General features: G+C 44.9%; 2 protein-coding genes across 2 annotated transcripts in view; one reads left to right on the plus strand and one right to left on the minus strand.

Moving 5' to 3' along the window:
• Positions 1-26,225, minus strand: part of wnt5b (wingless-type MMTV integration site family, member 5b) — a 194,659-nt gene that overhangs the window by 65,169 nt on the left and 103,265 nt on the right. Inside the window, exon 2 of the mRNA XM_071331831.1 lies at positions 7,768-7,859. The gene's annotated coding sequence lies outside the window, so the exon portion shown is untranslated. The remainder of the gene's footprint in view (positions 1-7,767; positions 7,860-26,225) is intronic.
• On the plus strand, positions 1,223-4,245 carry fbxl14b (F-box and leucine-rich repeat protein 14b). Its single transcript, XM_071331830.1, has one exon. It carries the CDS (start codon positions 1,774-1,776, stop codon positions 2,974-2,976), a length of 1,203 nt encoding a protein of 400 aa, XP_071187931.1. The 5' UTR covers positions 1,223-1,773; the 3' UTR covers positions 2,977-4,245.

A 26,225-nucleotide genomic window follows, 5' to 3' on the forward strand; every position in this document is an offset into this window, starting at 1 on the left:
CTACCACTACTACTACTACTACTTAGCTAGCAGAGAATATCTACCTTCCTTTGATGTTAGAGCTGGAAAGGAGGCCCTGGTTAGCAGAACTGTTGTTAGTTTTCATATGCATTCTGTAAGCTTCTAGCTGGGAATGGAACTGTTGCCTGTTTGTGTTGTTGACCGGGGGGTCAGAGCACAGAATCGAATCAGAGCATAGATGAAAAGCTAGACATGCCTGAAATGAATAAGAAAAATGCATGGGTAAATGTACGATAATTATCATTTACACAGATAAATTATCACTAAGATTGATCGGGATATAATCCACAAATATAATGCATGACTGGTCATTTCATTAATTTACACACAACAATGTAGAGAATATGCTTCAAAACAGGCTATAACTCACTGAGAAATGTTGAGGGGAAATAGTAACAGCTTAGTAATAAGTCTTGTTTCCATAGTATTACAAATAAAACGGAATAATAATCTCACAATATGTACAGCAACAGGATAAACGTGCCATATTTGTTGAAAAATAAAGAATCTCCTTCAATTAAAACGCATTTGATTAGAATCTGGACATGATAATGTGATACCGGTGATTTGTGTTACTATTCAGCTCTACATTGTATCATTGTATCAATTTGAACACTTTTCACTTGGCAGCAGAGTTGTGTTACAGATGTATCCTTTACTTGATACATTTGGCGGATCAGACCTGATACAATGTTTCAATTTGTAGAACACTGAGAAGGGAGACAAAGCACAGCGTTCTATTTGGAACACAGAGCTCTAACACACTCATTCTAGAATAGTTCGAGCTCTAAAATAACAACACAAACACAGTTCAGTTTTAGATGGATTATAAACCATCGAAATCATTTAAAATAGAATCAAAAACCAATATAGCGCGACAACTAAAGGGTTAAGACTAAAGTGAACTGAATTGTAAGAAGTTGGTTTCCAGGGGAACTATTCTTACTGTTCCAGCTGAGTTGGACCACACCACAATCCTCCCAGGGAAGGGGGAAGTCGAAACAGACTCTCTTAAATATATTTTAAATATCCTACGCTAAAGCAAGTCACACAATATTCTTATTTACTAGGAACATGGATAATATATATTGTATTTTACAGTATTCCTTTAATATAAAGAAAACGGTTTTATTATTTGTAATGTGTATGTCCCTCCCCCGTGGTAGAGCGGTGCTCACGGCCCTGCCAAGTCAGTTTGAAAGACCAGACAAAGGCAGGCAGGAAGCCCTTCGGCTTGGCAATGCGTGCGAGCAGAGAGAGCGCAAATGCAAACTGAAACCCCACTCCTTTTCTGATAACGGAGAGGAAGAGAGACAGAGAGAAGAAGCAGACTGGAATTCCAACCCTCCTTCTATTTATGATAGTTTAAAGGTCTCTTTTGAAAATGTATGACCGTTTGGATCCTCGGCGCGAGCCTAGACGTGTTTCTAAAGGCATCATAGGTTACGTCGTCTGACCAAGGAGGGCTCGGGCGCTTTCCGTTCCTATCCTTCGCTTCCCCCCTCTTGGTGAGGGGCTATATTGGAACAAGGTTTTGGGGCTTTTTGCATTTGAATCCTACTGCGCAACCAGACGGATCACGTGGGATGTGGAGTTGATCGATTTGCGCCGTTAAATGTGAAAAGAGGAACGGGAAAAGGTCTGTTAAAAAAGCATAACCGCTTTCTTCCGGATTACAGGGGACTCTACTTTTACGGAGGGAAATACGTCGGTGGGCTCGGGGACCCGGAGTGATTTTTATGCCTGTTTAAAATGGAGACGCACATATCGTGCCTCTTTCCGGAAATTTTAGCCATGATTTTCAGCTACTTGGATGTAAGGGACAAAGGCAGGGTGGCCCAAGTGTGCGCTGCTTGGAGGGACGCTTCTTACCACAAGTCGGTGTGGAGGGGGGTGGAAGCCAAGCTGCATCTGCGGCGGGCCAATCCTTCTCTCTTCCCCAGCCTACAGGCCCGCGGAATCCGGAGGGTACAGATTCTCAGCCTGCGGCGGAGCCTCAGCTACGTGATCCAGGGGATGCCAAACATCGAGAGTCTGAACCTGAGTGGCTGCTATAACTTAACGGATAACGGCCTGGGGCACGCGTTTGTCCAGGAAATCCCTTCCCTTCGGGTTCTAAACCTTAGTCTGTGTAAGCAGATCACGGACTCTAGCCTGGGCCGGATCGCCCAGTATCTGAAGAACCTGGAGGTTCTGGAACTGGGCGGGTGTAGTAACATCACCAACACGGGGCTGTTGCTCATAGCGTGGGGTTTACACCGGCTCAAGAGCCTCAACCTCCGCAGCTGCCGGCATGTGTCTGACGTGGGCATCGGGCACCTGGCGGGCATGACCCGCAGCGCAGCGGAGGGCTGTCTCACCCTGGAATACCTGACGCTGCAGGACTGTCAGAAACTTACGGATCTGTCCCTCAAGCACATCTCGAAGGGCCTGGCTAAGCTCAAAGTTCTCAACCTGAGTTTCTGTGGCGGGATCTCTGACGCAGGTATGATCCACCTCTCCCACATGACCAGCCTCTGGAGCCTTAACCTGCGCTCGTGCGACAACATCAGTGACACGGGCATCATGCACCTGGCCATGGGCACGCTGCGGCTCTCCGGGCTAGACATGTCCTTCTGTGACAAGATAGGGGACCAGAGTCTGGCTTACATCGCCCAGGGCCTGTACCAGCTCAAATCCCTGTCCCTGTGCTCGTGCCACATTAGTGACGATGGCATCAACAGGATGGTGCGCCAGATGCATGAGCTGAGAACCCTGAACATTGGACAGTGTGTGCGGATTACAGACAAAGGACTGGAGCTCATTGCCGACCACTTGACTCAATTGACGGGGATCGATCTGTATGGATGTACTAAAATCACGAAACGGGGACTGGAAAGGATAACGCAGCTCCCATGCCTTAAAGTTTTGAATCTGGGACTTTGGCAGATGACAGAGAGTGAAAAAGTGAGGTGAAACTAACTTGGCGAGGATTAGTTGGGGAGGGGGACACACACAGAGAGGAGAAGGGGTAACGGAGCAGGAGACCAGTGGGCGGGGAAATGTTCCTTCTAGAAAATATATATATATATCCTCTGCTCTCAATCTCGTCGTAGTTGGATATTTTCTCATTCAATGTAACTTATTGCTACAAAACTGTGATTAAAAAATATGTTGCGCAATTTTAGGCCAAATGAAAACAAGATTAATCATCATCAAATGCATGGTTCATTATTAACAACACAATATCCCGCCCCCGCATTATGAAAACAAACTACTTTTTATTATTCCTAAAGAGTCGCAATATTTAACTTCAAACTCTCCAACTATCGCGCCTAATACATTTGGCTACCTCGTTTATCAATGTGTTGTAATAAATCCGTGTATTCTTAAAAAGAAAGAGAGGAGATAAATTGTGCCTATAGACAGTTGTAGTCCCCTCCCCCAACGCGTCTCGCGCTTGGAGAATCCTAGCAGCAAAAAGAAACGCTCTCTAACTACCTTTGTGTTAATTTGCCCAGAAACGCGTAACAATGAAGAAGAGAAACGAACAGAGTTTCGTTTAAAAGGACTGTTCACACTCAGACAAAAAAAAAATAGCGACTTTATGCAAATTAAAACGGATTAAATACTGGTTTGTATCCAAAATTATTTTTGTTTTGTTTACTTTTTTAGCCCAACTTAAAGGCCTTGTAGTCTTGGATTCAAGCTTTGAATAATGGGACCCTTCCTTCCCTATAGTATTTTGTTGTGTTTATGCTTATGGAAGCAGATATTGTCGAATTATTGCTGTTATTCAGAGCGTTGTACTTCAAATTGAAGTGATTTCTATAATGGAAATGATGCCCCTTTTCTCAATCAGGTGTTTTCCAACTAATCCTCCATATCCTCGAGAATATGGGTTGCTACCTTTTAAACACAATCATACACACTAGTCCACAATAACAACAGAAGAGACACTCCTTTGGAATAGATTCTAAATACGTGCTTTAGAATTAAGAAGCAATCGATCCTTATTTTCTCGGCTTCCAAGTGAATGCGTGTCAGGTCTACGTGGAACCTATGGAATCATAACGTGACGTTATGAGCGAACAGAACTGCAACATGGAGTATTGAGTCCTGCTGAGAGACTACTGTGTTTTAATGTACTGTATAGGTGTTTGTAAAAAAAACTGAATCCAAAATGAAATTGTTTTATATTCTTACAGTAAACATTAAAGTTGATATTTATATAATAAATGAAAAGGTAATGTGGACTCGTTTTGTACGGGGATTGTATTGTAGATTAGTAGTCTACTACTTATTGTTTTCTTGTGATCATGCTTATTACAAGACCACGCACTCCTGCTTTGATGGAAAACGTGTCCATTTCTAAGAGAAACAGCTGTTTATGTCCGTAGATTCCCGGAAGAAACAAGGTATTTAATATATATTTTTTTTAAAGACAAGAATTGTCCACATATTATTATCGTTTTGATCACAACCATAATCTTACGAATTTGATTGTTCGGTTTAGAGAAACGGTTATAATGTTGACATGCCGGCTTGGATTGTTAAATTATTTACGAGCAGATTCAAAATGGATGCTTCCCTTGATTTTGCTTGTTATAATTATCAGTCTGACGTATTGTGTTGATACGTTTCAGCTGCTTGCTTCTCAAAGGGCTGTCACTAACGTGGCTCTGAATCTGGGGATATTAAACCCCTCACGCTCATAGACTTATTAGCATTTTATCGTGCTGTTTTTCTGTGACATTTTAGGCTACAGCCTAGGTTTTGGCTGTTCAAATGTTGCTAACATTTGGTTCTATGTTATCATGTGGGCTATATACTTTCTGTTTCTTTAGCCAAATGTGTGTTTAGAATAAGAGTAGGATACCGGTAGTTGCTTTTGTTTCCCGAAGTTAAAAAGGCACGTTGGGATTTTTCTCTAGCTTGCTCAGTCACGCATACCAGATCTGAGAGACTGCCTTGGTCCCACGGGACGTCTTCTCTCCTCCCACCCCCTCCCTTCTCCTCACCCCCCCAAAACTCAGCCGACAACCCCCCTCTCTCCTGTCTCACAGACACTTTTTAACATTCCACACCATCATTCAAAGCCTTTACGCTTTCTCCGTCTGTCTCCGTTTCTGTCCGTCCACAGGGGCTGAGGTAAAGAAAGGGATTGAGGGGTTCTTGACCAGAGAGAGTGAAAGAGGGAAAGAGAGAATTCACTGCGTGCTGTTTTAGACTCGTCTTGGTCTTGTGCAATAACCACATAAAAGCGAGATAACCCCCATTCTATAGATAAACAGGGTACTGTTGTTTAGAACATCTTATATCATATTTGTTTAGCAAAATAATAAATAAATAAAAATGTCCTATTATACAGGGGTCTTCTTTGAATGTTGATGTTACGTTCTGATAGACTACCTTGACTGAAAGACTGCATTTGTCAGTTAATTATTTTGGAGATCCCTATTTGATAAGATATCCCCTTGAGTTGATGTCTGATTGTACTTCAATCAAAATGGCTCCTGCTTGCTATTCTTTTCAGTCATATTTAGTTTGTTCTTCAGTTGAAATAGTCCCTCTGTGGTATTGAGATCTATGTTTGTATTTCAGTTGAAAATGGCTGTTGATATACTTTTCAGATGAATTCAGTTTGTAGTTGAAATGGCTGTTGTAGTACTTTTCATTCAATTTAATTGGTAGGCCAACTTCAGTTAAAATAGTCCCTGCTACAGTCTACTGTTGTAATGGTTCAATTTAATTGATTTTGATTCCACAGTGCTGTAGTTAGTTTGTGATTCCACAGTGCTGTAGTTAGTTTGTGATTCCACAGTGCTGTAGTTAGTTTGTGATTCCACAGGGCTGTAGTTAGTTTGGGATTCCACAGGGCTGTAGTTAGTCTGTGATTCCACAGTGCTGTAGTTAGTTTGTGATTCCACAGTGCTGTAGTTAGTTTGTGATTCCACAGTGCTGTAGTTCATTTGTGATTCCACAGTGCTGTAGTTCATTTGTGATTCCACAGTGCTGTAGTTAGTTTGTGATTCCACAGGGCTGTAGTTAGTTTGGGATTCCACAGTACTGTAGTTAGTTTGTGATTCCACAGGGCTGTAGTTAGTTTGTGATTCCACAGGGCTGTAGTTAGTTTGTGATTCCACAGGGCTGTAGTTAGTTTGTGATTCCACAGGGCTGTAGTTAGTTTGTGATTCCACAGTGCTGTAGTTAGTTTGTGATTCCACAGGGCTGTAGTTTGTGATTCCACAGGGCTGTAGTTAGTTTGTGATTCCACAGTGCTGTAGTTAGTTTGTGATTCCACAGTGCTGTAGTTAGTTTGTGATTCCACAGTGCTGTAGTTAGTTTGTAGCAAAGTTGTTTCAAACAGTTATATTTGCTGAGTTGAGCTGTCACGTTCACAGGGTTACTTTAAAACCATACTTGGCTTTGAGAGGGAGAACCAGAGCCTTTTTACTGCTAACATTAAGGGGAACTGGCTCTCCTCAACAAAGCATGAGGGACATCTGCAATAATGTGCTAGCCACGGCTCACCACCTCCTCTCGTTACCTCTCTCCACCTCTTCTCTTCACCTCTCTCCACCTCTTCTCTTTACCTCTCTCCACCTCTTCCCCTCATCTCTCCACCTCCTCTCTTACCATCATCTCTCCACCTCCTCTCTCCATCTCCTTTCTCCTCTTTACCTCTCTCCACCTCCTCTCTTTACCTCTCTCCACCTCCTCTCTTTACCTCTCCACCTCCTCTCTCCATCTCCTTTCTCCTCTTTACCTCTCTCCGCCTCTCTCCATCTCTCTTTACCTCTCTCCACCTCTTCTGTTCACCTCTCTTCCCCTCATCTCTCCACCTCCTCTCTTTACCTCTCTCCACCTCCTCTCTCCATCTCCTTTCTCCTCTTTACCTCTCTCCACCTCCTCTCTTTACCTCTCCACCTCCTCTCTCCATCTCCTTTTTCCTCTTTACCTCTCTCCACATCCTCTCTCCTCCTCTCTCCACCTCCTCTCTCCACCTCCTCTCTTTACCTCTCCACCTCCTCTCTCCATCTCCTTTCTCCTCTTTACTTCTCTCCACATCCTCTCTCCCCTCTCTCCACCTCCTCTCTCCACCTCCTTTCTCCTCTTTACCTCTCACCACATCCTCTCTCCCCTCTCTCCACCTCTTCTCTCCTCTTTACCTCTCTCCCCTCTCTCCACCTCCTCTCACCTCCTCTCTCCCCTTTACCTCTCTCCACATCCTCTCTCCTCTCTAAGTCTCCACCTCTGCTTTACAACGCCTGCAGTTTAAAGGTGTTGCTGACTTACAGTAGATATGCTTTGATGTTTTCAGTGGCCTTCGGGGGGTTGTGTGTGTGTGTGTGTGTCTGTGTGTGTGTGTGTGTGTGTGAAGCCTATAGGGGGTTTGAGTGTGGCAGGACTTTTATCAGAGCTACAGGAGCTGAAAAAAATCCTGGCCTCCGGAAAAAGCATTTGGCGTGGCTGCCGTTTGATTGCAGGCTGGGGCCCGAAAGACCAAAAGATCTGGCTGGAGGTGTGTTGTAACTGTGTGTGCGTCCCAAATTACACCCTTTTGCCTCTATAGTGCACTACTTTAGACCAGGCCCCATAGGGCACTACACAGGGAATAGGGGGCTATTTGTGAAGCAGACTGTACAACTGAAATGTATATTATTTGTGAAGAGGGAAGTTAGCGAAAGAGGGGTGTGATTCTTGTAGAATTGACTGTTGAGACTAGAGGTGTGTGTGGACAGTAGAGAGAGAGAGGTAACTTACTGTATAGGCCTGGGTTAGGCTAGCAGCAGCAGGAGTAGGGAGTGGAGGAGGGAGGACGAAAGGTGACGTTGCCTCTCCCTAATGTCTGATCCCTGGAAAAAGAAAAGCACAGGAATTTGTGAGTCACTATTTGACTTTGGACTGCTAAAAGTGAGTGTGGCGTGCTAAAATCCAGGCTGAGGCGAGAGGAGACAGGCTCGTTAGGCAGGCAGGCTGTCTACTGCACCTCACTATAGAAACTTGCTGCCTGTATCAGAGATATAGACACAGAAACTTGCTGCCTGTACCAGAGATATAGACACACAAACCTGCTGCCTGTACCAGAGATATAGACACAGAAACGTGCTGCCTGTTCCAGAGATATAGACACAGAAACCTGCTGCCTGTTCCAGAGATATAGACACAGAAACATGCTGCCTGTACCTTAGATATAGACACAGAAATGTGCTGCCTGTACCAGAGATATAGACACAGAAACCTGCTGCCTGTTCCAGAGATATAGACACAGAAATGTGCTGCCTGTTCCAGAGATATAGACACAGAAACGTGCTGCCTGTTCCAGAGATATAGACACACAAACCTGCTGCCTGTTCCAGAGATATAGACACAGAAACGTGCTGCCTGTACCAGAGATATAGACACACAAACTTGCTGCCTGTTCCAGAGATATAGACACAGAAACTTGCTGCCTGTACCAGAGATATAGACACAGAAACTTGCTGCCTGTTCCAGAGATATAGACACAGAAACTTGCTGCCTGTACCAGAGATATAGACACACAAACCTGCTGCCTGTACCAGAGATATAGACACAGAAATGTGCTGCCTGTACCAGAGATATAGACACACAAACTTGCTGCCTGTACCAGAGATATAGTAGTTCAGTTACTGTGTTATTGGGCCGGTTTCCAGGACACAGATTGAGCCTGGTCCTGAACTAAAAAGCGTGCTAAATTTAAGAATCTCTCTTTAAATAGCTTTTTAGTCCAGGAAAATAGGCTTAATTTGTGTCTGGGAATACAGACACTGTGTCACTGGGCTGGTTTCCCAGGCACAGATTAAGCCTTGTCCTGGTCTAATGGAGAATCCAATTGTCAATGAAGAAATACCTTTTTAGTCCAGAACCAGGATGAATCTGTATCTGGGAAACCAGACTTTAGAGTTGACCCCCCCAGCAGTTACAGTGTTATTGGGCTGAGTATCCTAGACACAGATAAAGTCTTTGACTAACACTACACTATTGGTTTAATGTTGCCCTGGAAACAAGTTGATACTATGTCTCAGAGCCCCGTCCCAGTCTAGGTTTCAACCCTCAGTCAGACAGGGCTAGGCTGGGATATTACCAGGAGGACTTACAGGCTCTGGTAATGATATCCAGATGAGGTTTGTATTTAGCCATGTTCACACATTGGTGACATTTACAGTCTCAGATAATATGGAGAGGGCCTTCAGAAACTATTCATACCCCTTGACTTATACTACGGTTTATTGTTACAGCCTGAATTCAAAATGGATATATATTTTAAATCTCACCCATCTACACACAATACCCCATAATAACAAAGTGAAAACATGTTTTTTGACATTTTTGCAAATGTATTGAAAATGTATTTACAAAATCGAATTTACATAAGTATTCACAGTCAATACATGTTAGAATCACCTTTTTTCAGTGATTACAGCTGTGAGTCTTTCTGGGTAAGTCTCTAAGAGCTTTTACATACCTGGATTGTACAATATTTGGCAATTATTATTTTCAAAAGTCTTGCCATAGAGTTTCAAGCCAATTTAAGTCAAAACTGTAACTAGGCCACTCAGGAACATTCAATATTGTTTTTCAGAAAGGTGAATTTGTCTCCCAGTGTTTGTTGGAAAGAAGTCTGAACCAGGTTTTACTCCTGTGCTGAGCTCTATTCCGTTTATTTTGAATCCTCCCAAAACCTCCCTAGTCCTTGCCGATGACAAGCATACCCATAACATGATGCAGCCACCACCATCCTTGAAAATATAAAGAGTGGTACACAGTGATATGTTGTGTTGGATTTGACCCAAATATAACACTTTGTATTCAGGACATAAAGGTAATTTCTGTGCCACATTTTTTACAGTTTTCCTTTTGTGCCATATTGCAAACAGGAAGCATGTTTTGGAATATTTTTTTTCCTGTACAGGCTTCCTTCTTTTCACTCTATCATTTAGGTTAGTATTATTGTGGAGTAACTACAATGTTGTTGATCCATCATCAGTTTTCTCCTATCACAGCCATTAAACTCTGTAACTGTTTTAAAATCACCATTGACCTCATGGTGAAATCCCTGAGCGGTTTCCTTCCTCCCTGGCAACTGAGTTAGGAAGGATGCCTGTATCTTTGTAGTGACTGGGTGTATAGATACACCATCCAAAGTGTAATTAATAACTTCACCATGCTCAAAGGGATATTCATTGTCTGTTTTTAATTTAATTTTTACACATTAACCAATAGGTGCACTTTGCGAACCATTGGAAAACCTCCCTGGTCTTTGTGGTTGAATCTGTGTTTAAAATTCACTGCTCGACTGAGGGACCTCACAGATAATTGTATGTGTGGGGAACAGAGATGAGATAGTCACTCAAAGATCATGTTAAACACTATTATTGCACAAAGCATGAGTCAATGCAACTTATTATGTGACTTGTTAAGCATATTTTGACTCCTGAATGTATCTTGGTTTGCCATAACAAAGGAGTTAAATACTTATTGACTAGAGACATTTCAGCTTTTTATTTTTTATTAATTTGTAAGAATGTCTAAAAACATGATTCATCTTTGACATTCTGGGGTATTGTGTGTAAGGCCAGCGACACAAAATCTCCACTTAATCCATTTTTAAATTCAGGCGGTGACCCCAAAAAATGTAGAACAAGTCAAGGGGTGAATACTTTCTGAAGGCCTTGTATGTCAGAAGGTTACTGTAAAGATGATTTACTGTAGATACATAGAGAAATCACACACTGACCAAATGTTACTGTAAAGATGATTTACTGTAGATACATAGAGAAATCACACACTGACCAAATGTTACTGTAAAGATGGTTTACTGTAGATACATAGAGAAATCACACACTGACCAAATGTTACTGTAAAGATGGTTTACTGTAGATACATAGAGAAATCACATACTGACCGAATGTTATTGTCTGAAGGTTACTGTAAAGATGGTTTACTGTAGATACATAGAGAAATCACATACTGACCAAATGAAGGTTACTGTAAAGATGGTTTACTGTAGATACATAGAGAAATCACACACTGACCAAATGTTACTGTAAAGATGGTTTACTGTAGATACATAGAGAAATCACACACTGACCAAATGTTATTGTCAGAAGGTTACGACAAAGATTACTAGATGTGTAGCAAAAACAATATATATGTACTGAGTAAAAATAAGAAAAAAGGATTTAGTTTGAAATGTGTATTTTGCTGTACTAATTATTTTTAATGAAAGTAAGGACAAGAATGGCATCAAACTGTAAGTAACACAGTTACAGTGCATTCGGGAAAGTTTTCAGACCCCTTGACTTTTTCCACATTTCGTTACGTTACAGCCTCATTCTAAAATTGATTAAATAGTTATTTTCCATCATTAATCGACACACAATACCCCATAATGACAAAGCAACAACAGGTTTTTAGAAATGTTTGCAAATTATTACAAATAAAAAACTGATATCACATTTACATAAGTATTCAGACCCTTTACTCAGTACTTTGTTGAAGCACCTTTGGCAGCGATTACAGCCTTGAGTCTTCTTGGGTATGACGCTACAAGCTTGGCACACTTGTATTTGAGGAGTTTGTCCCATTCTTCTCTGCAGATCCTCTCAAGCTCTGTCAGGTTGGATGGGGAGCATCGCGGCACAGCTATTTTCAGGTCTCTCCAGAGATGTTCGATCTGGTTCAAGTCCGGGCTCTGGCTGGGCCACTCAAGGACATTCAGAGACTTGTCACGAAGCCACTCCTGCATTGTCTTGGCTGTGTGCTTATGGTCGTTATCCTGTTGGAAGGTGAACCTTCGCCCCAGTCTGAGGTCCAGAGCGCTCTGGAGCAGGTTTTCATCAAGGATCTCTCTGTCCTTTGCTCCATTCATCTTTGCCTCAATCTTGACTAGTCTCCCAGTCCCTGACGCTGAAAAACATCCCCACAGCATGATGCTGCCACCACTATGCTTCACCGTAGGGATGGTGCCAGGTTTCCTCCAGACATGACGCTTGCCATTCAGGCCAAAGAGTTCGATCTTGGTTTCATCAGACCAGAGAATCTTGTTTCTCATGGTCTGAGAGTCCTTTAGGTGCCTTTTGGCAAACTCCAAACGGGCTGTCATGTGCCTTTTACTGAGGAGTGGTTTCTGTCTGGCCACTCTACCACAAAGGCCTGATTGGTGGAGTGCTGCAGAGATGGTTGTCCTTCTGGAAGGTTCTCCCATCTCCACAGATGAACTCTGGAGCTCTGTCAGAGTGACCACCAGGTTCTTGGTCACCTGCCTGACCAAGGCCCTTCTCCACCGATTGCTCAGTTTGGCCGGGCAAACAGCTCTAGGAAGAGTCTTGTGTTTTTTTTTGGTACCCTTCCCCAGATCTGTGCCTCGACACAATCCTGTCTCGTAGCTCTACGGACAATTCCTGCGACCTCATGGCTTGGTTTTTTGCTCTGACATGCATTGTCACCTGTGGGAGCTTGTATAGACAGGTGTGTGCCTTTCCAAATCATGTCCAATCAATTGAATTTACCACAGGTGAACTCCAATCAAGTTGTAGAAACATCTCAAGGATGATCAATGGAAACAGGATGAAGCTGAGCTCAATGTTGAGTCTCATAGCAAAGGGTCTGAATACTTATGTAAATAAAATATTTCAAACCTGTTTTCACTTTGTCATTATGGGGTATTGTGTGTAGATTAATGAAGAAAACAATGTATTCATTTTAGAATAAGGCTGTAACGTAACAAAATGTGGATAAAAGGGGAAGGGGTCTGAATACTTTCTGAATGTACCGTTATATGCTCGCTGTTTCTTCTTTACTGTTGTTTCACCAGATGTACAGCACAACACTGCTATTACCTGCCGCCTACTGGTCAGCTAATAGTACAGCAGTAGAACTGTCCCGGTCCTCCCATCTGCTCTACAGCGTTCTAATAGTACAGCAGTAGAACTGTCCTGGTCCTCCCATCTGCTCTACAGCGTTCTAATAGTACAGCAGTAGAACTGTCCTGGTCCTCCCATCTGCTCTACAGCGTTCTAATAGTACAGCAGTAGAACTGTCCCGGTCCTCCCATCTGCTCTACAGCGTTCTAATAGTACAGCAGTAGAACTGTCCTGGTCCTCCCATCTGCTCTACAGCGTTCTAATAGTACAGCAGTAGAACTGTCCTGGTCCTCCCATCTGCTCTACAGCGTTCTAATAGTACAGCAGTAGAACTGTCCCGGTCCTCCCATCTGCTCTACAGCGTTCTAATAGTACAGCAGTAGAACTGTCCTGGTCCTCCCATCTGCTCTACAGCGTTCTAATAGTACAGCAGTAGAACTGTCCTGGTCCTCCCATCTGCTCTACAGCGTTCTAATAGTACAGCAGTAGAACTGTCCTGGTCCTCCCATCTGCTCTACAGCGTTCTAATAGTACAGCAGTAGAACTGTCCTGGTCCTCCCATCTGCTCTACAGCGTTCTAATAGTACAGCAGTAGAACTATCCTGGTCCTCCCATCTGCTCTACAGCGTTCTAATAGTACAGCAGTAGAACTGTCCTGGTCCTCCCATCTGCTCTACAGCGTTCTAATAGTACAGCAGTAGAACTGTCCCGGTCCTCCCATCTGCTCTACAGCGTTCTAATAGTACAGCAGTAGAACTGTCCTGGTCCTCCCATCTGCTCTACAGCGTTCTAATAGTACAGCAGTAGAACTGTCCCGGTCCTCCCATCTGCTCTACAGCGTTCTAATAGTACAGCAGTAGAACTGTCCCGGTCCTCCCATCTGCTCTACAGCGTTCTAATAGTACAGCAGTAGAACTGTCCTGGTCCTCCCATCTGCTCTACAGCGTTCTAATAGTACAGCAGTAGAACTGTCCTGGTCCTCCCATCTGCTCTACAGCGTTCTAATAGTACAGCAGTAGAACTGTCCTGGTCCTCCCATCTGCTCTACAGCGTTCTAATAGTACAGCAGTAGAACTGTCCTGGTCCTCCCATCTGCTCTACGGCGTTCTAATAGTACAGCAGTAGAACTGTCCCGGTCCTCCCATCTGCTCTACAGCGTTCTAATAGTACAGCAGTAGAACTGTCCTGGTCCTCCCATCTGCTCTACAGCGTTCTAATAGTACAGCAGTAGAACTGTCCTGGTCCTCCCATCTGCTCGACAGCGTTCTAATAGTACAGCAGTAGAACTGTCCCGGTCCTCCCATCTGCTCGACAGCGTTCTAATAGTACAGCAGTAGAACTGTCCCGGTCCTCCCATCTGCTCTACAGCGTTCTAATAGTACAGCAGTAGAACTGTCCCGGTCCTCCCATCTGCTCTACAGCGTTCTAATAGTACAGCAGTAGAACTGTCCCGGTCCTCCCATCTGCTCTACAGCGTTCTAATAGTACAGCAGTAGAACTGTCCTGGTCCTCCCATCTGCTCTACAGCGTTCTAATAGTACAGCAGTAGAACTGTCCTGGTCCTCCCATCTGCTCTACAGCGTTCTAATAGTACAGCAGTAGAACTATCCTGGTCCTCCCTTCTGCTCTACAGCGTTCTAATAGTACAGCAGTAGAACTGTCCTGGTCCTCCCATCTGCTCTACAGCGTTCTAATAGTACAGCAGTAGAACTGTCCTGGTCCTCCCATCTGCTCTACAACGTTCTAATAGACAGCAGTAGAACTGTCCTGGTCCTCCCATCTGCTCTACAGCGTTCTAATAGTACAGCAGTAGAACTGTCCTGGTCCTCCCATCTGCTCTACAGCGTTCTAATAGTACAGCAGTAGAACTGTCCTGGTCCTCCCATCTGCTCTACAGCGTTCTAATAGTACAGCAGTAGAACTGTCCTGGTCCTCCCATCTGCTCTACAGCGTTCTAATAGTACAGCAGTAGAACTGTCCTGGTCCTCCCATCTGCTCTACAGTGTTCTAATAGTACAGCAGTAGAACTGGTCCTCCCATCTGCTCTACAGCGTTCTAATAGTACAGCAGTAGAACTGTCCTGGTCCTCCCATCTGCTCTACAGCGTTCTAATAGTACAGCAGTAGAACTGTCCTGGTCCTCCCATCTGCTCTACAGCGTTCTAATAGTACAGCAGTAGAACTATCCTGGTCCTCCCATCTGCTCTACAGCGTTCTAATAGTACAGCAGTAGAACTGTCCTGGTCCTCCCATCTGCTCTACAGCGTTCTAATAGTACAGCAGTAGAACTGTCCCGGTCCTCCCATCTGCTCTACAGCGTTCTAATAGTACAGCAGTAGAACTGTCCCGGTCCTCCCATCTGCTCTACAGCGTTCTAATAGTACAGCAGTAGAACTGTCCCGGTCCTCCCATCTGCTCTACAGCGTTCTAATAGTACAGCAGTAGAACTGTCCCGGTCCTCCCATCTGCTCTACAGCGTTCTAATAGTACAGCAGTAGAACTGTCCTGGTCCTCCCATCTGCTCTACAGCGTTCTAATAGTACAGCAGTAGAACTGTCCTGGTCCTCCCATCTGCTCTACAGCGTTCTAATAGTACAGCAGTAGAACTGTCCTGGTCCTCCCATCTGCTCTACAGCGTTCTAATAGTACAGCAGTAGAACTGTCCTGGTCCTCCCATCTGCTCTACAGCGTTCTAATAGTACAGCAGTAGAACTGTCCCGGTCCTCCCATCTGCTCTACAGCGTTCTAATAGTACAGCAGTAGAACTGTCCTGGTCCTCCCATCTGCTCTACAGCGTTCTAATAGTACAGCAGTAGAACTGTCCTGGTCCTCCCATCTGCTCTACAGCGTTCTAATAGTACAGCAGTAGAACTGTCCTGGTCCTCCCATCTGCTCTACAGCGTTCTAATAGTACAGCAGTAGAACTGTCCTGGTCCTCCCATCTGCTCTACAGCGTTCTAATAGTACAGCAGTAGAACTGTCCTGGTCCTCCCACCTGCTCTACAGCGTTCTAATAGTACAGCGGTAGAACTGTCCTGGTCCTCCCATCTGCTCTACAGCGTTCTAATAGTACAGCAGTAGAACTGTCCTGGTCCTCCCATCTGCTCTACAGCGTTCTAATAGTACAGCAGTAGAACTGTCCTGGTCCTCCCATCTGCTCTACAGCGTTCTAATAGTACAGCAGTAGAACTATCCTGGTCCTCCCATCTGCTCTACAGCGTTCTAATAGTACAGCAGTAGAACTGTCCTGGTCCTCCCATCTGCTCTACAGCGTTCTAATAGTACAGCAGTAGAACTGTCCTGGTCCTCCCATCTGCTCTACAACGTTCTAATAGACAGCAGTAGAACTGTCCTGGTCCTCCCATCTGCTCTACAGCGTTCTAATAGTACAGCAGTAGAACTGTCCTGGTCCTCCCATCTGCTCTACAGTGTTCTAATAGTACAGCAGTAGACCTGTCCTGGTCCTCCCATCTGCTCTACAGCGTTCTAATAGTACAGCAGTAGAACTGTCCTGGTCCTCCCATCTGCTCTACAGCGTTCTAATAGTACAGCAGTAGAACTGTCCTGGTCCTCCCATCTGCTCTACAGCGTTCTAATAGACAGCAGTAGAACGGTCCTGGTCCTCCCATCTGCTCGACAGCGTTCTAATAGACAGCAGTAGAACTGTCCTGGTCCTCCCATCTGCTCTACAGCGTTCTAATAGTACAGCAGTAGAACTGTCCTGGTCCTCCCATCTGCTCTACAGCGTTCTAATAGTACAGCAGTAGAACTGTCCTGGTCCTCCCATCTGCTCTACAGCGTTCTAATAGACAGCGGTAGAACTGTCCTGGTCCTCCCATCTGCTCTACAGCGTTCTAATAGTACAGCAGTAGAACTGTCCTGGTCCTCCCATCTGCTCTACAGCGTTCTAATAGTACAGCAGTAGAACTGTCCTGGTCCTCCCATCTGCTCTACAGCGTTCTAATAGTACAGCAGTAGAACTATCCTGGTCCTCCCATCTGCTCTACAGCGTTCTAATAGTACAGCAGTAGAACTGTCCTGGTCCTCCCATCTGCTCTACAGCGTTCTAATAGTACAGCAGTAGAACTGTCCTGGTCCTCCCATCTGCTCTACAACGTTCTAATAGACAGCAGTAGAACTGTCCTGGTCCTCCCATCTGCTCTACAGCGTTCTAATAGTACAGCAGTAGAACTGTCCTGGTCCTCCCATCTGCTCTACAGTGTTCTAATAGTACAGCAGTAGAACTGTCCTGGTCCTCCCATCTGCTCTACAGCGTTCTAATAGTACAGCAGTAGAACTGTCCTGGTCCTCCCATCTGCTCTACAGCGTTCTAATAGTACAGCAGTAGAACTGTCCTGGTCCTCCCATCTGCTCTACAGCGTTCTAATAGACAGCAGTAGAACGGTCCTGGTCCTCCCATCTGCTCGACAGCGTTCTAATAGACAGCAGTAGAACTGTCCTGGTCCTCCCATCTGCTCTACAGCGTTCTAATAGTACAGCAGTAGAACTGTCCTGGTCCTCCCATCTGCTCTACAGCGTTCTAATAGTACAGCAGTAGAACTGTCCTGGTCCTCCCATCTGCTCTACAGCGTTCTAATAGACAGCGGTAGAACTGTCCTGGTCCTCCCATCTGCTCTACAGCGTTCTAATAGTACAGCAGTAGAACTGTCCTGGTCCTCCCATCTGCTCTACAGCGTTCTAATAGTACAGCAGTAGAACTGTCCTGGTCCTCCCATCTGCTCTACAGCGTTCTAATAGTACAGCAGTAGAACTGTCCTGGTCCTCCCATCTGCTCTACAGCGTTCTAATAGTACAGCAGTAGAACTGTCCTGGTCCTCCCATCTGCTCTACAGCGTTCTAATAGACAGCGGTCAACTCAGAGTCAGACAGGTGGATAATTGTAGGTCTCTGAATGAATGTTTTACAACGAGAGGAGAGAGGACGACTTAGCATGGACTGTCTGTATTACATGCACAGTGCTTGTCTGTGAGGAGGGAGAGCTAGCGAAGGACAGAGTGAGAGGTAAAGACAGACAGAGAGAGAAAGAAAGAGACAAATGGAGAAAGAGGAAGAGAGAGAGGGAGAAAGATGAAGAGAGAGACAGAGAGAGGGTTGTGAGAAGTCTGCAAAAACATCCCCTGTGTACAACATAAAACACCAAATAATGCGTGCAGAGCAGAGTTAGGCCGATACCCGCTAATTATCAAAATCCAGAAAAGAGACGTTCAATTCTACAACCACCTAAAAGGAAGCGATTCCCAAACCTTCCATAACAAAGCCATCACCTACAGAAAGATGAACCTGGAGAAGAGTCCCCTAAGCAAGCTCGTCCTGGGGCTCTGTTCACAAGCACAAACAAACAAAAATATAATTTCCCTGTCACATTGGAAAGAATTTACAAAAAAACAGAGGAAACTAGAATGCTATTTGGCCCTAAACAGAGAGTACACAGTGGCAGAATACCTGACCACTGTGACTGACCCAAACTTAAGGAAAGCTTTGACTATGTACAGACTCAGTGAGCAGAGCCTTGCTATTGAGAAAGGCCGCTGTAGGCAGACATGGCTCTCAGGAGAATGTATTTACTCATTTCATATGTATATACTGTATTCTATTCTACTGTATTTTAGTCTACGCCACTCTGGCATTACTCATCCTAATATTTATATATTCCTTAATTCCATTCTTTTACTTTTAGGTTTGTGTGTATTGTTGTGAATTGTTAGATATTACTGCACTGTTGGAAACACAAGCATTTCGCTACAAATAACATCTGCTAAACATGTGTATGTCACCAATAATATTTGATTTGATTTGAAGACAGGCTGTGTGCCCACTGCCCACAAAATGAGGTGGAAACTGAGCTGCACTTCCTAACCTCCTGCCAAATGTAGGACCATATTAGAGACACATATTTCCCTCAGATTACACAGATCCACAAAGAATTGGAAAACAAACACGATTTTGATAAACTCCCATATCTACTGGGTGAATTACCACAGTGTGACATCACAGCAGCAAGATTTGTGACCTGTTGCCACAAGAAAAGGTCAACCAGTGAAGAACAAACACCATTATAAATACAACCCATATTTATGTTGATTTATTTTCCTTTTTGTACTGCACATCGTTACAACACTGTATATATACATAATAGGTCATTTGAAATGTCTTTATTCTTTTGTAACTTCTGTGAGTGTAATGTTTACTGTTAATTTGTATTGTTTATTTCACTTTTGTTTGTTATCTACTTCACTTTGGTTTATTATCTGTTTCACTTGCTTTGGCAATGTTAACACGTTTCCCACGCCAATAAAGCCCTTTTAACTGAATCGTATTGAAAGGCAGTGAGAGAGAGACAGACATAGAGAAAGATAGAAACAGAGAGTGTCTCTGTCAGGGCGAGAGACAGACAGACAGACAGACAGACAGACAGACAGACAGACAGACAGACAGACGAGACAGACAGACGAGACAGGCAGACAGGAGAAAGGGAGAGACAGACAGGAGAAAAGGGAGAGGCAGACAGGAGAAAGGGAGAGACAGACAGGAGAAAAGGGAGAGGCAGACAGGAGAAAAGGAAGAAGCAGACAGGAGAAAAGGGAGAGGCAGACAGGAGAAAAGGGAGAGGCAGACAAGAGAAAGGGAGAGGCAGACAGGAGAAAGGGAGAGACATACAGAAGAAAGGGAGAGGCAGACAGGAGAAAGGGAGAGGCAGACAGGAGAAAGGGAGAGGCAGACAGGAGAAAGGGTGAGGCAGACAGTGAGTGTCAGCTAGTAGCCAGTCTCTCTGCCAGGACCAGGTGTGTGGACAGTCCAGTGGTCCCAGAGGACCTCCTGTCACCTCCTATTGATACGATCCTATTGATCCGGCCTGTCGCCCTTTAAACCAGTGGACACAACATGGACTGAGGCTGTACACGAGGCGGTCCATAGGGGTTTGATGGCCACCCTACAGAAGGGTCCTCATCACATCACAGTGTCTGTGAAGGGTCGATGAGACACGGTCCGGCCACAGCAGAGTCTGTGGGGCCTTTGGAGACACAACAAGGTCCAAAAGATAAACAGAAGGGTATTTTAACAGAAGTCCCGGCCAGTTTCTTGTGTGTGTATGCGTGCGTTTGTGCGTCTGTGTGTGCATATCGGGGTCAGCCAGCTCTCCTCTGGGAGGTTGTGACAGTGTTTGACTGGTGTCATGTGACCTGACGGGGCCCAGGGGCAGGGTGGGAAGCCCAAGCTGTCAGAGATCTGACGCCTCCGAGGGGTTGACCAGACTCACCTCGCGCCACACACACACACACAGACTGCCTTCTGCTGCCTCTGCTCGATGGCTCCAAGCTGTCAAAACAGTCTCTCTCTCTCTCTCTCTCTCTCTCTCTCTCTCTCTCTCTCTCTCTCTCTCTCTCTCTCTCTCTCTCTCTCTCTCTCTCTCTCTCTCTCTCTCTCTCTCTCTCTCTCTCTCTCTCTCTCTCTCTCTCTCTCTCTCTCTCTCTCTCTCTACAGAGCTTTGCTAGTCTCTGCAGGTTCCCTGGTTTATTTGGTTTACAGTTCCTTTTCTCTGCTACTACCTCTGTTTTTGTTCTCCCCCTCTCTCTTCCCCCTTTCTTTCCCTCTCTCTCCCCCTCTCTCTTCCCCCTTTCTTTCCCCTGTGTCTCCCCCTCTCTCTTCCCCCTCTCTCTTCCCCCTTTCTCTCCCTGTGTCTCCCCCTCTCTCTTCCCCTTTCTCTCCCTGTGTCTCCCCTCTCTCTTCCCTCTCTCTCTCTCTCTCTCTCTCTCTCTCTCTCTCTCTCTCTCTCTCTCTCTCTCGTTACAGAGCTTTGCTAGTCTCTGCAGGTTCCCTGGTTTATTTGGTTTACAGGTCCTTTTCTCTGCTACTACCTCTGTTTTTGTTCTCCCCCTCTCTCTTCCCCCTTTCTTTCCCTCTCTCTTCCCCCTTTCTTTCCCTGTGTCTCCCCCTCTCTCTTCCCCCTTTCTTTCCGTGTCTCCCCCTCTCTCTTCCCCCTTTCTCTCCCTGTGTCTCCCCCTCTCTCTTCCCCTTTCTCTCCCTGTGTCTCCCCTCTCTCTTCCCCCTTTCTCTCTCTCTCCCCCTCTCTCCCTGTCTCCCCCTCTCTCTTCCCGAGTGACAGGTCTGCTGTACCAGTTTCCTCCATTGGTCTGTACTGTATGAAGTGACTGGTCTACATGTTGTCCCAGGTATCTGTTTCATACACCAGGTAACGCCAGGTAAAGCCTGGTAACGCCAGGTAAAGCCAGGTAAAGCCAGGTAACGCCAGGTAACGCCAGGTAACGCCAGGTAACGCCAGGTAAAGCCAGATAACGCCAGGTAAAGCCAGGTAAAGCCAGGTAACGCCAGGTAACGGCAGGTAACGCCAGGTAACGCCAGGTAACGCCAGGTAAAGCCAGGTAACGCCAGGTAAAGCCAGGTAACGCCAGGAAAAGCCAGGTAAAGCCAGGTAACGCCAGGTAACGCCAGGTAAAGCCAGGTAACGCCAGGTAACGCCAGGTAAAGCCAGGTAACGCCAGGTAAAGCCAGGTAACGCCAGGTAACGCCAGGTAAAGCCAGGTAAAGCCAGGTAACGCCAGGTAACGCCAGGTAACGCCAGGTAAAGCCAGGTAACGCCAGGTAACGCCAGGTAAAGCCAGGTAACGCCAGGTAACGCCAGGTAAAGCCAGGTAACGCCAGGTAACGCCAGGTAAAGCCAGGTAAAGCCAGGTAACGCCAGGTAACGCCAGGTAAAGCCAGGTAACGCCATGTAACGCCAGGTAGAGCCAGGTAACGCCAGGTAACGCCAGGTAAAGCCAGGTAACGCCAGGTAACGCCAGGTAAAGCCAGGTAACGCCAGGTAAAGCCAGGTAACGCCAGGTAACGCCAGGTAAAGCCAGGTAACGCCAGGTAACGCCAGGTAAAGCCAGGTAACGCCATGTAACGCCAGGTAACGCCAGGTAACGCCAGGTAACGCCAGGTAAAGCCAGGTAATGCTACACCTGCACACCACACAGGAGGCCAGGTGTGTTAATCCCCCTTGAACGCTTTCGACACCTTGTACAGACCATGCCCCAATGAATTGAGGCTGTTCTGAGGGCAAAAAGTGGGTGCAAATCAATATTAGGAAGGTGTTCCTAATGTTATGTACACTCAGTGTATACAGAAAGTATTCAGACCCCTGGACTTTTTCCACATTTTCTTATCTTGCAGCCCTATTCTAAAATGAACACAATATTTTTCCCCTCATTAATCTACACACAATACCGCATAATGACAAAGCAAAAACTGTTTTTTTGATTTTTTTGCAAATTTACAAAAAACAGAAATAACATAAGTATTCAGACTCTTTTCTATGAGACTCGTAATTGAGCTCAGCTGCATCCTGTTTCCATTGATCATCCTTGAGATGTTTCTACAACTTGATTGGAGTCCACCGGTGGTCAATTCAATTGATTGGACATGATTTGGAAAGGCACACACCTGTCTATATAAGGTCCCACAGTTGACAGTACATGTCAGAGCAAAAACCAAGCCATGAGGTTGAAGGAATTGTCCATAGAGCTCCGAGACAGGATTGTGCGTGGCACAGATCTGGGGAAGGGTAACAAAAAATGTCTGCAGCATTGAAGGTCCCCAAGAACACAGTGGCCTCCATCATTCTTAAATGGAGGAAGTTTGGAACCACTAAGACTCTTCCCAGAGCTGGCCGTCTGGCCAAACTGAGCATTCAGGGGAGAAGGGCCTTGGTCAGGGAGGTGACCAAGAACCCGATGATCACTCTGACAGAGCTCCAGAGTTCCTCTGTGGAGATGGGAGAACCTTCCAGAAGGACAACCATCTCTGCAGCACTTCACCAATCAGGCCTTTATGGTAGAGTGGCCAGACAGAAACCACTCCTCAGTATAAACCACATGACAGCCCGCTTGGAGTTTGCCAAAAGCCACCTAAAGGACTCTCAGACGATGAGAAACAAGATTCTCTGGTCGATTGAAACCAAGATTGAACTATTTGGCCTGAATGCCAAGCGTCATGTCTGGAGGAAACCTGGCACCATCCCTACGGTGAAGCATGGTGGTGGCAGCATCATGCTGTGGGGATGTTTTTCAGTGGCAGGGACTGAGAGACTAGTCAGGATCGAGGCAAAGATGAATGTAGCAAAGTACAGAGACATCCTTGATGAAAACCTGCTCCTGAGCACTCAGGACCTCAGACTGGGGCGAAGGTTCACCTTCCAACAGGATAACGACACTAAGCACACAGCCAAGACAATGCAGGAGTGGCTTCGTGACAAGTCTCTGAATGTCCATGAGTGGCCCAGCCAGAGCCCAAACTTGAACCAGATCGAACATCTCTGGAGAGACCTGAAAATAGCTGTGCAGCGACGCTCCCCATCCAACCTGACAGAGCTTGAGAGGATCTGCAGAGAAGAATGGGAGAAACTCCCCAAATACAGGTGTGTCAAGCTTGTAGCGTCATACCCAAGAAGACTCAAGGCTGTAATCGCTGCCAAACGTGCTTCAACAAAGTACAGAGTAAAGGGTCTGAATACTTATAAAAATGTGATATCAGCTTTTTTATTTGTAATAAATATGCAAACATTTCTAAAAACCTGTTGTTGCTTTGTCATTATGGGGTATTGTGTGTCGATTAATGATGGAAAATAACTATTTAATCAATTTTAGAATAAGGCTGTAACGTAACGAAATGTGGAAAAAGTCAAGGGGTCTGAAAACTTTCCCGAATGCACTGTAACTGTGTTACTGACAGACAATTTGATGCCATTCTTGTCCTTACTTTCATTTTAAATAATTAGTACAGCAAAATACACATTTCAAACTAAATCCTTTCTTTTAACTCAGTACATTATATATATACAGTGGGGAGAACAAGTATTTGATACACTGCCGATTTTGCAGGTTTTCCTACTTACAAAGCATGTAGAGGTCTGTAATTTTTATCATAGGTACACTTCAACTGTGAGAGACGGAATTTAAAACAAAAATCCAGAAAATCACATTGTATGATTTTTAAGTAATTAATTCGCATTTTATTGCATGACATAAGTATTTGATCACCTACCAACCAGTAAGAATTCCGGCTCTCACAGACCTGTTAGTTTTTCTTTAAGAAGCCCTCCTGTTCTCCACTCATTACCTGTATTAACTGCACCTGTTTGAACTCGTTACCTGTATAAAAGACACCTGTCCACCCACTCAATCAAACAGACTCCAACCTCTCCACAATGGCCAAGACCAGAGAGCTGTGTAAGGACATCAGGGATAAAATTGTAGACCTGCACAAGGCTGGGATGGGCTACAGGACAATAGGTAAGCAGCTTGGTGAGAAGGCAACAACTGTTGGCGCAATTATTAGAAAATGGAAGAAGTTCAAGATGACGGTCAATCACCCTCGGTCTGGGGCTCCATGCAAGATCTCACCTCGTGGGGCATCAATGATCATGAGGAAGGTGAGGGATAAGCCCAGAACTACACGGCAGGACCTGGTCAATGACCTGAAGAGAGCTGGGACCACAGTCTCAAAGAAAACCATTAGTAACACACTACGCCGTCATGGATTAAAATCCTGCAGCGCACGCAAGGTCCCCCTGCTCAAGCCAGCGCATGTCCAGGCCCGTCTGAAGTTTGCCAATGACCATCTGGATGATCCAGAGGAGGAATTGGAGAAGGTCATGTGGTCTGATGAGACAAAAATAGAGCTTTTTGGTCTAAACTCCACTCGCCGTGTTTGGAGGAAGAAGAAGGATTAGTACAACCCCAAGAACACCATCCTAACCGTGAAGCTTGGAGGTGGAAACATCATTCTTTGGGGATGTTTTTCTGCAAAGGGGACAGGACGACTGCACCGTATTGAGGGGAGGATGGATGGGGCCATGCATCGCGAGATCTTGGCCAACAACCTCCTTCCCTCAGTAAGAGCATTGAAGATAGGTCGTGGCTGGGTCTTCCAGCATGACAACGACCCGAAACACACAGCCAGGGCAACTAAGGAGTGGCTCCGTAAGAAGCATCTCAAGGTCCTGGAGTGGCCTTGCCAGTCTCCAGACCTGAACCCAATAGAAAATCTTTGGAGGGAGCTGAAAGTCCGTATTGCCCAGCGACAGCCCCGAAACCTGAAGGATCTGGAGAAGGTCTGTATGGAGGAGTGGGCCAAAATCCCTGCTGCAGTGTGTGCAAACCTGGTCAAGAACTACAGGAAACGTATGATCTCTGTAATTGCAAACAAAGGTTTCTGTACCAAATATTAAGTTCTGCTTTTCTGATGTATCAAATACTTATGTCATGCAATAAAATGCAAATTAATTACTTAAAAATCATACAATTTGATTTTCTGGATTTTTGTTTTAGATTCCGTCTCTCACAGTTGAAGTGTACCTGTGATAAAAATTACAGACCTCTACATGCTTTGTAAGTAGGAAAACCTGCAAAATCGGCAGTGTATCAAATACTTGTTCTCCCCACTGTATATATATATTGTATTTGCTACATTAACATTGGTTCAGTATGTGATTTCTCTATGTATCTATATAATCTTCACAGTAACCTTCAGACAATAACATTGGGATTCTGAATGTGTCTTTTACTTAGCAGGTGGTACATAATTACCTGTTTCACCAGTTCTCCTCTCTTTAGCAGTGACATATTTTAATATATTTGTAAATGTAAGGTACAGATGTAGGATCTTAATTTGATCAATGCAGGCCATTTTTAACTGGTAGTGTATTTGAGGTTTCAAAAGACTTCTAAAGTTTGTAATTTCCACATAGAAATTTCTGACTTGATTTCCCCTTATGAAAAACACCTTCAAATATGTCCATTAATTATAATCCACATAATAATTTACATTTCGTATACTGCAGGGTTATTTTCGTGCTGTAGCAAGCTGACTCAATTTAAGATTCTCTTCTCTCTCTCTCTCTCTGTAACGGCGTTCCTCCTCCTCTTCATCCGAAGAGGAGGAGCAGGGATTGAACCAAAATGCAGCGTTGTATTTAGACATAATGAATTTATTTAAACAAAACGAATGTAGACAAACCTGAACATACGAACTTACATATAACACGAAGAACGCACGAACAGGAAAAATGACTACATAAAACGATGAACGAACGAAACAGTCCCGTATGGTGCAAACAAACACAGACACGGAAGACAACCACCCACGACAAACCATGTGAAAACCACCTGCCTCTAATTGAGAACCATATCAGGTACCCATAAACCAACATAGAAACAGAAAACATAGACTGCCCACCCAAACTCACGTCCTGACCAACTAACACATACAAAAACTAACAGAAAACAGGTCAGGAACGTGACAGGGGCAGGCTGGG

Source organism: Salvelinus alpinus, chromosome 11, assembly GCF_045679555.1.
Source record: "Salvelinus alpinus chromosome 11, SLU_Salpinus.1, whole genome shotgun sequence".
NCBI lineage: Eukaryota > Metazoa > Chordata > Actinopteri > Salmoniformes > Salmonidae > Salvelinus > Salvelinus alpinus.

Coding starts and splice junctions, on each gene's coding strand:
- fbxl14b (XM_071331830.1), top strand. CDS start 1,774: ATGGAGACGCACATATCGTGCCTCTTTCCGGAAATTTTAGCCATGATT.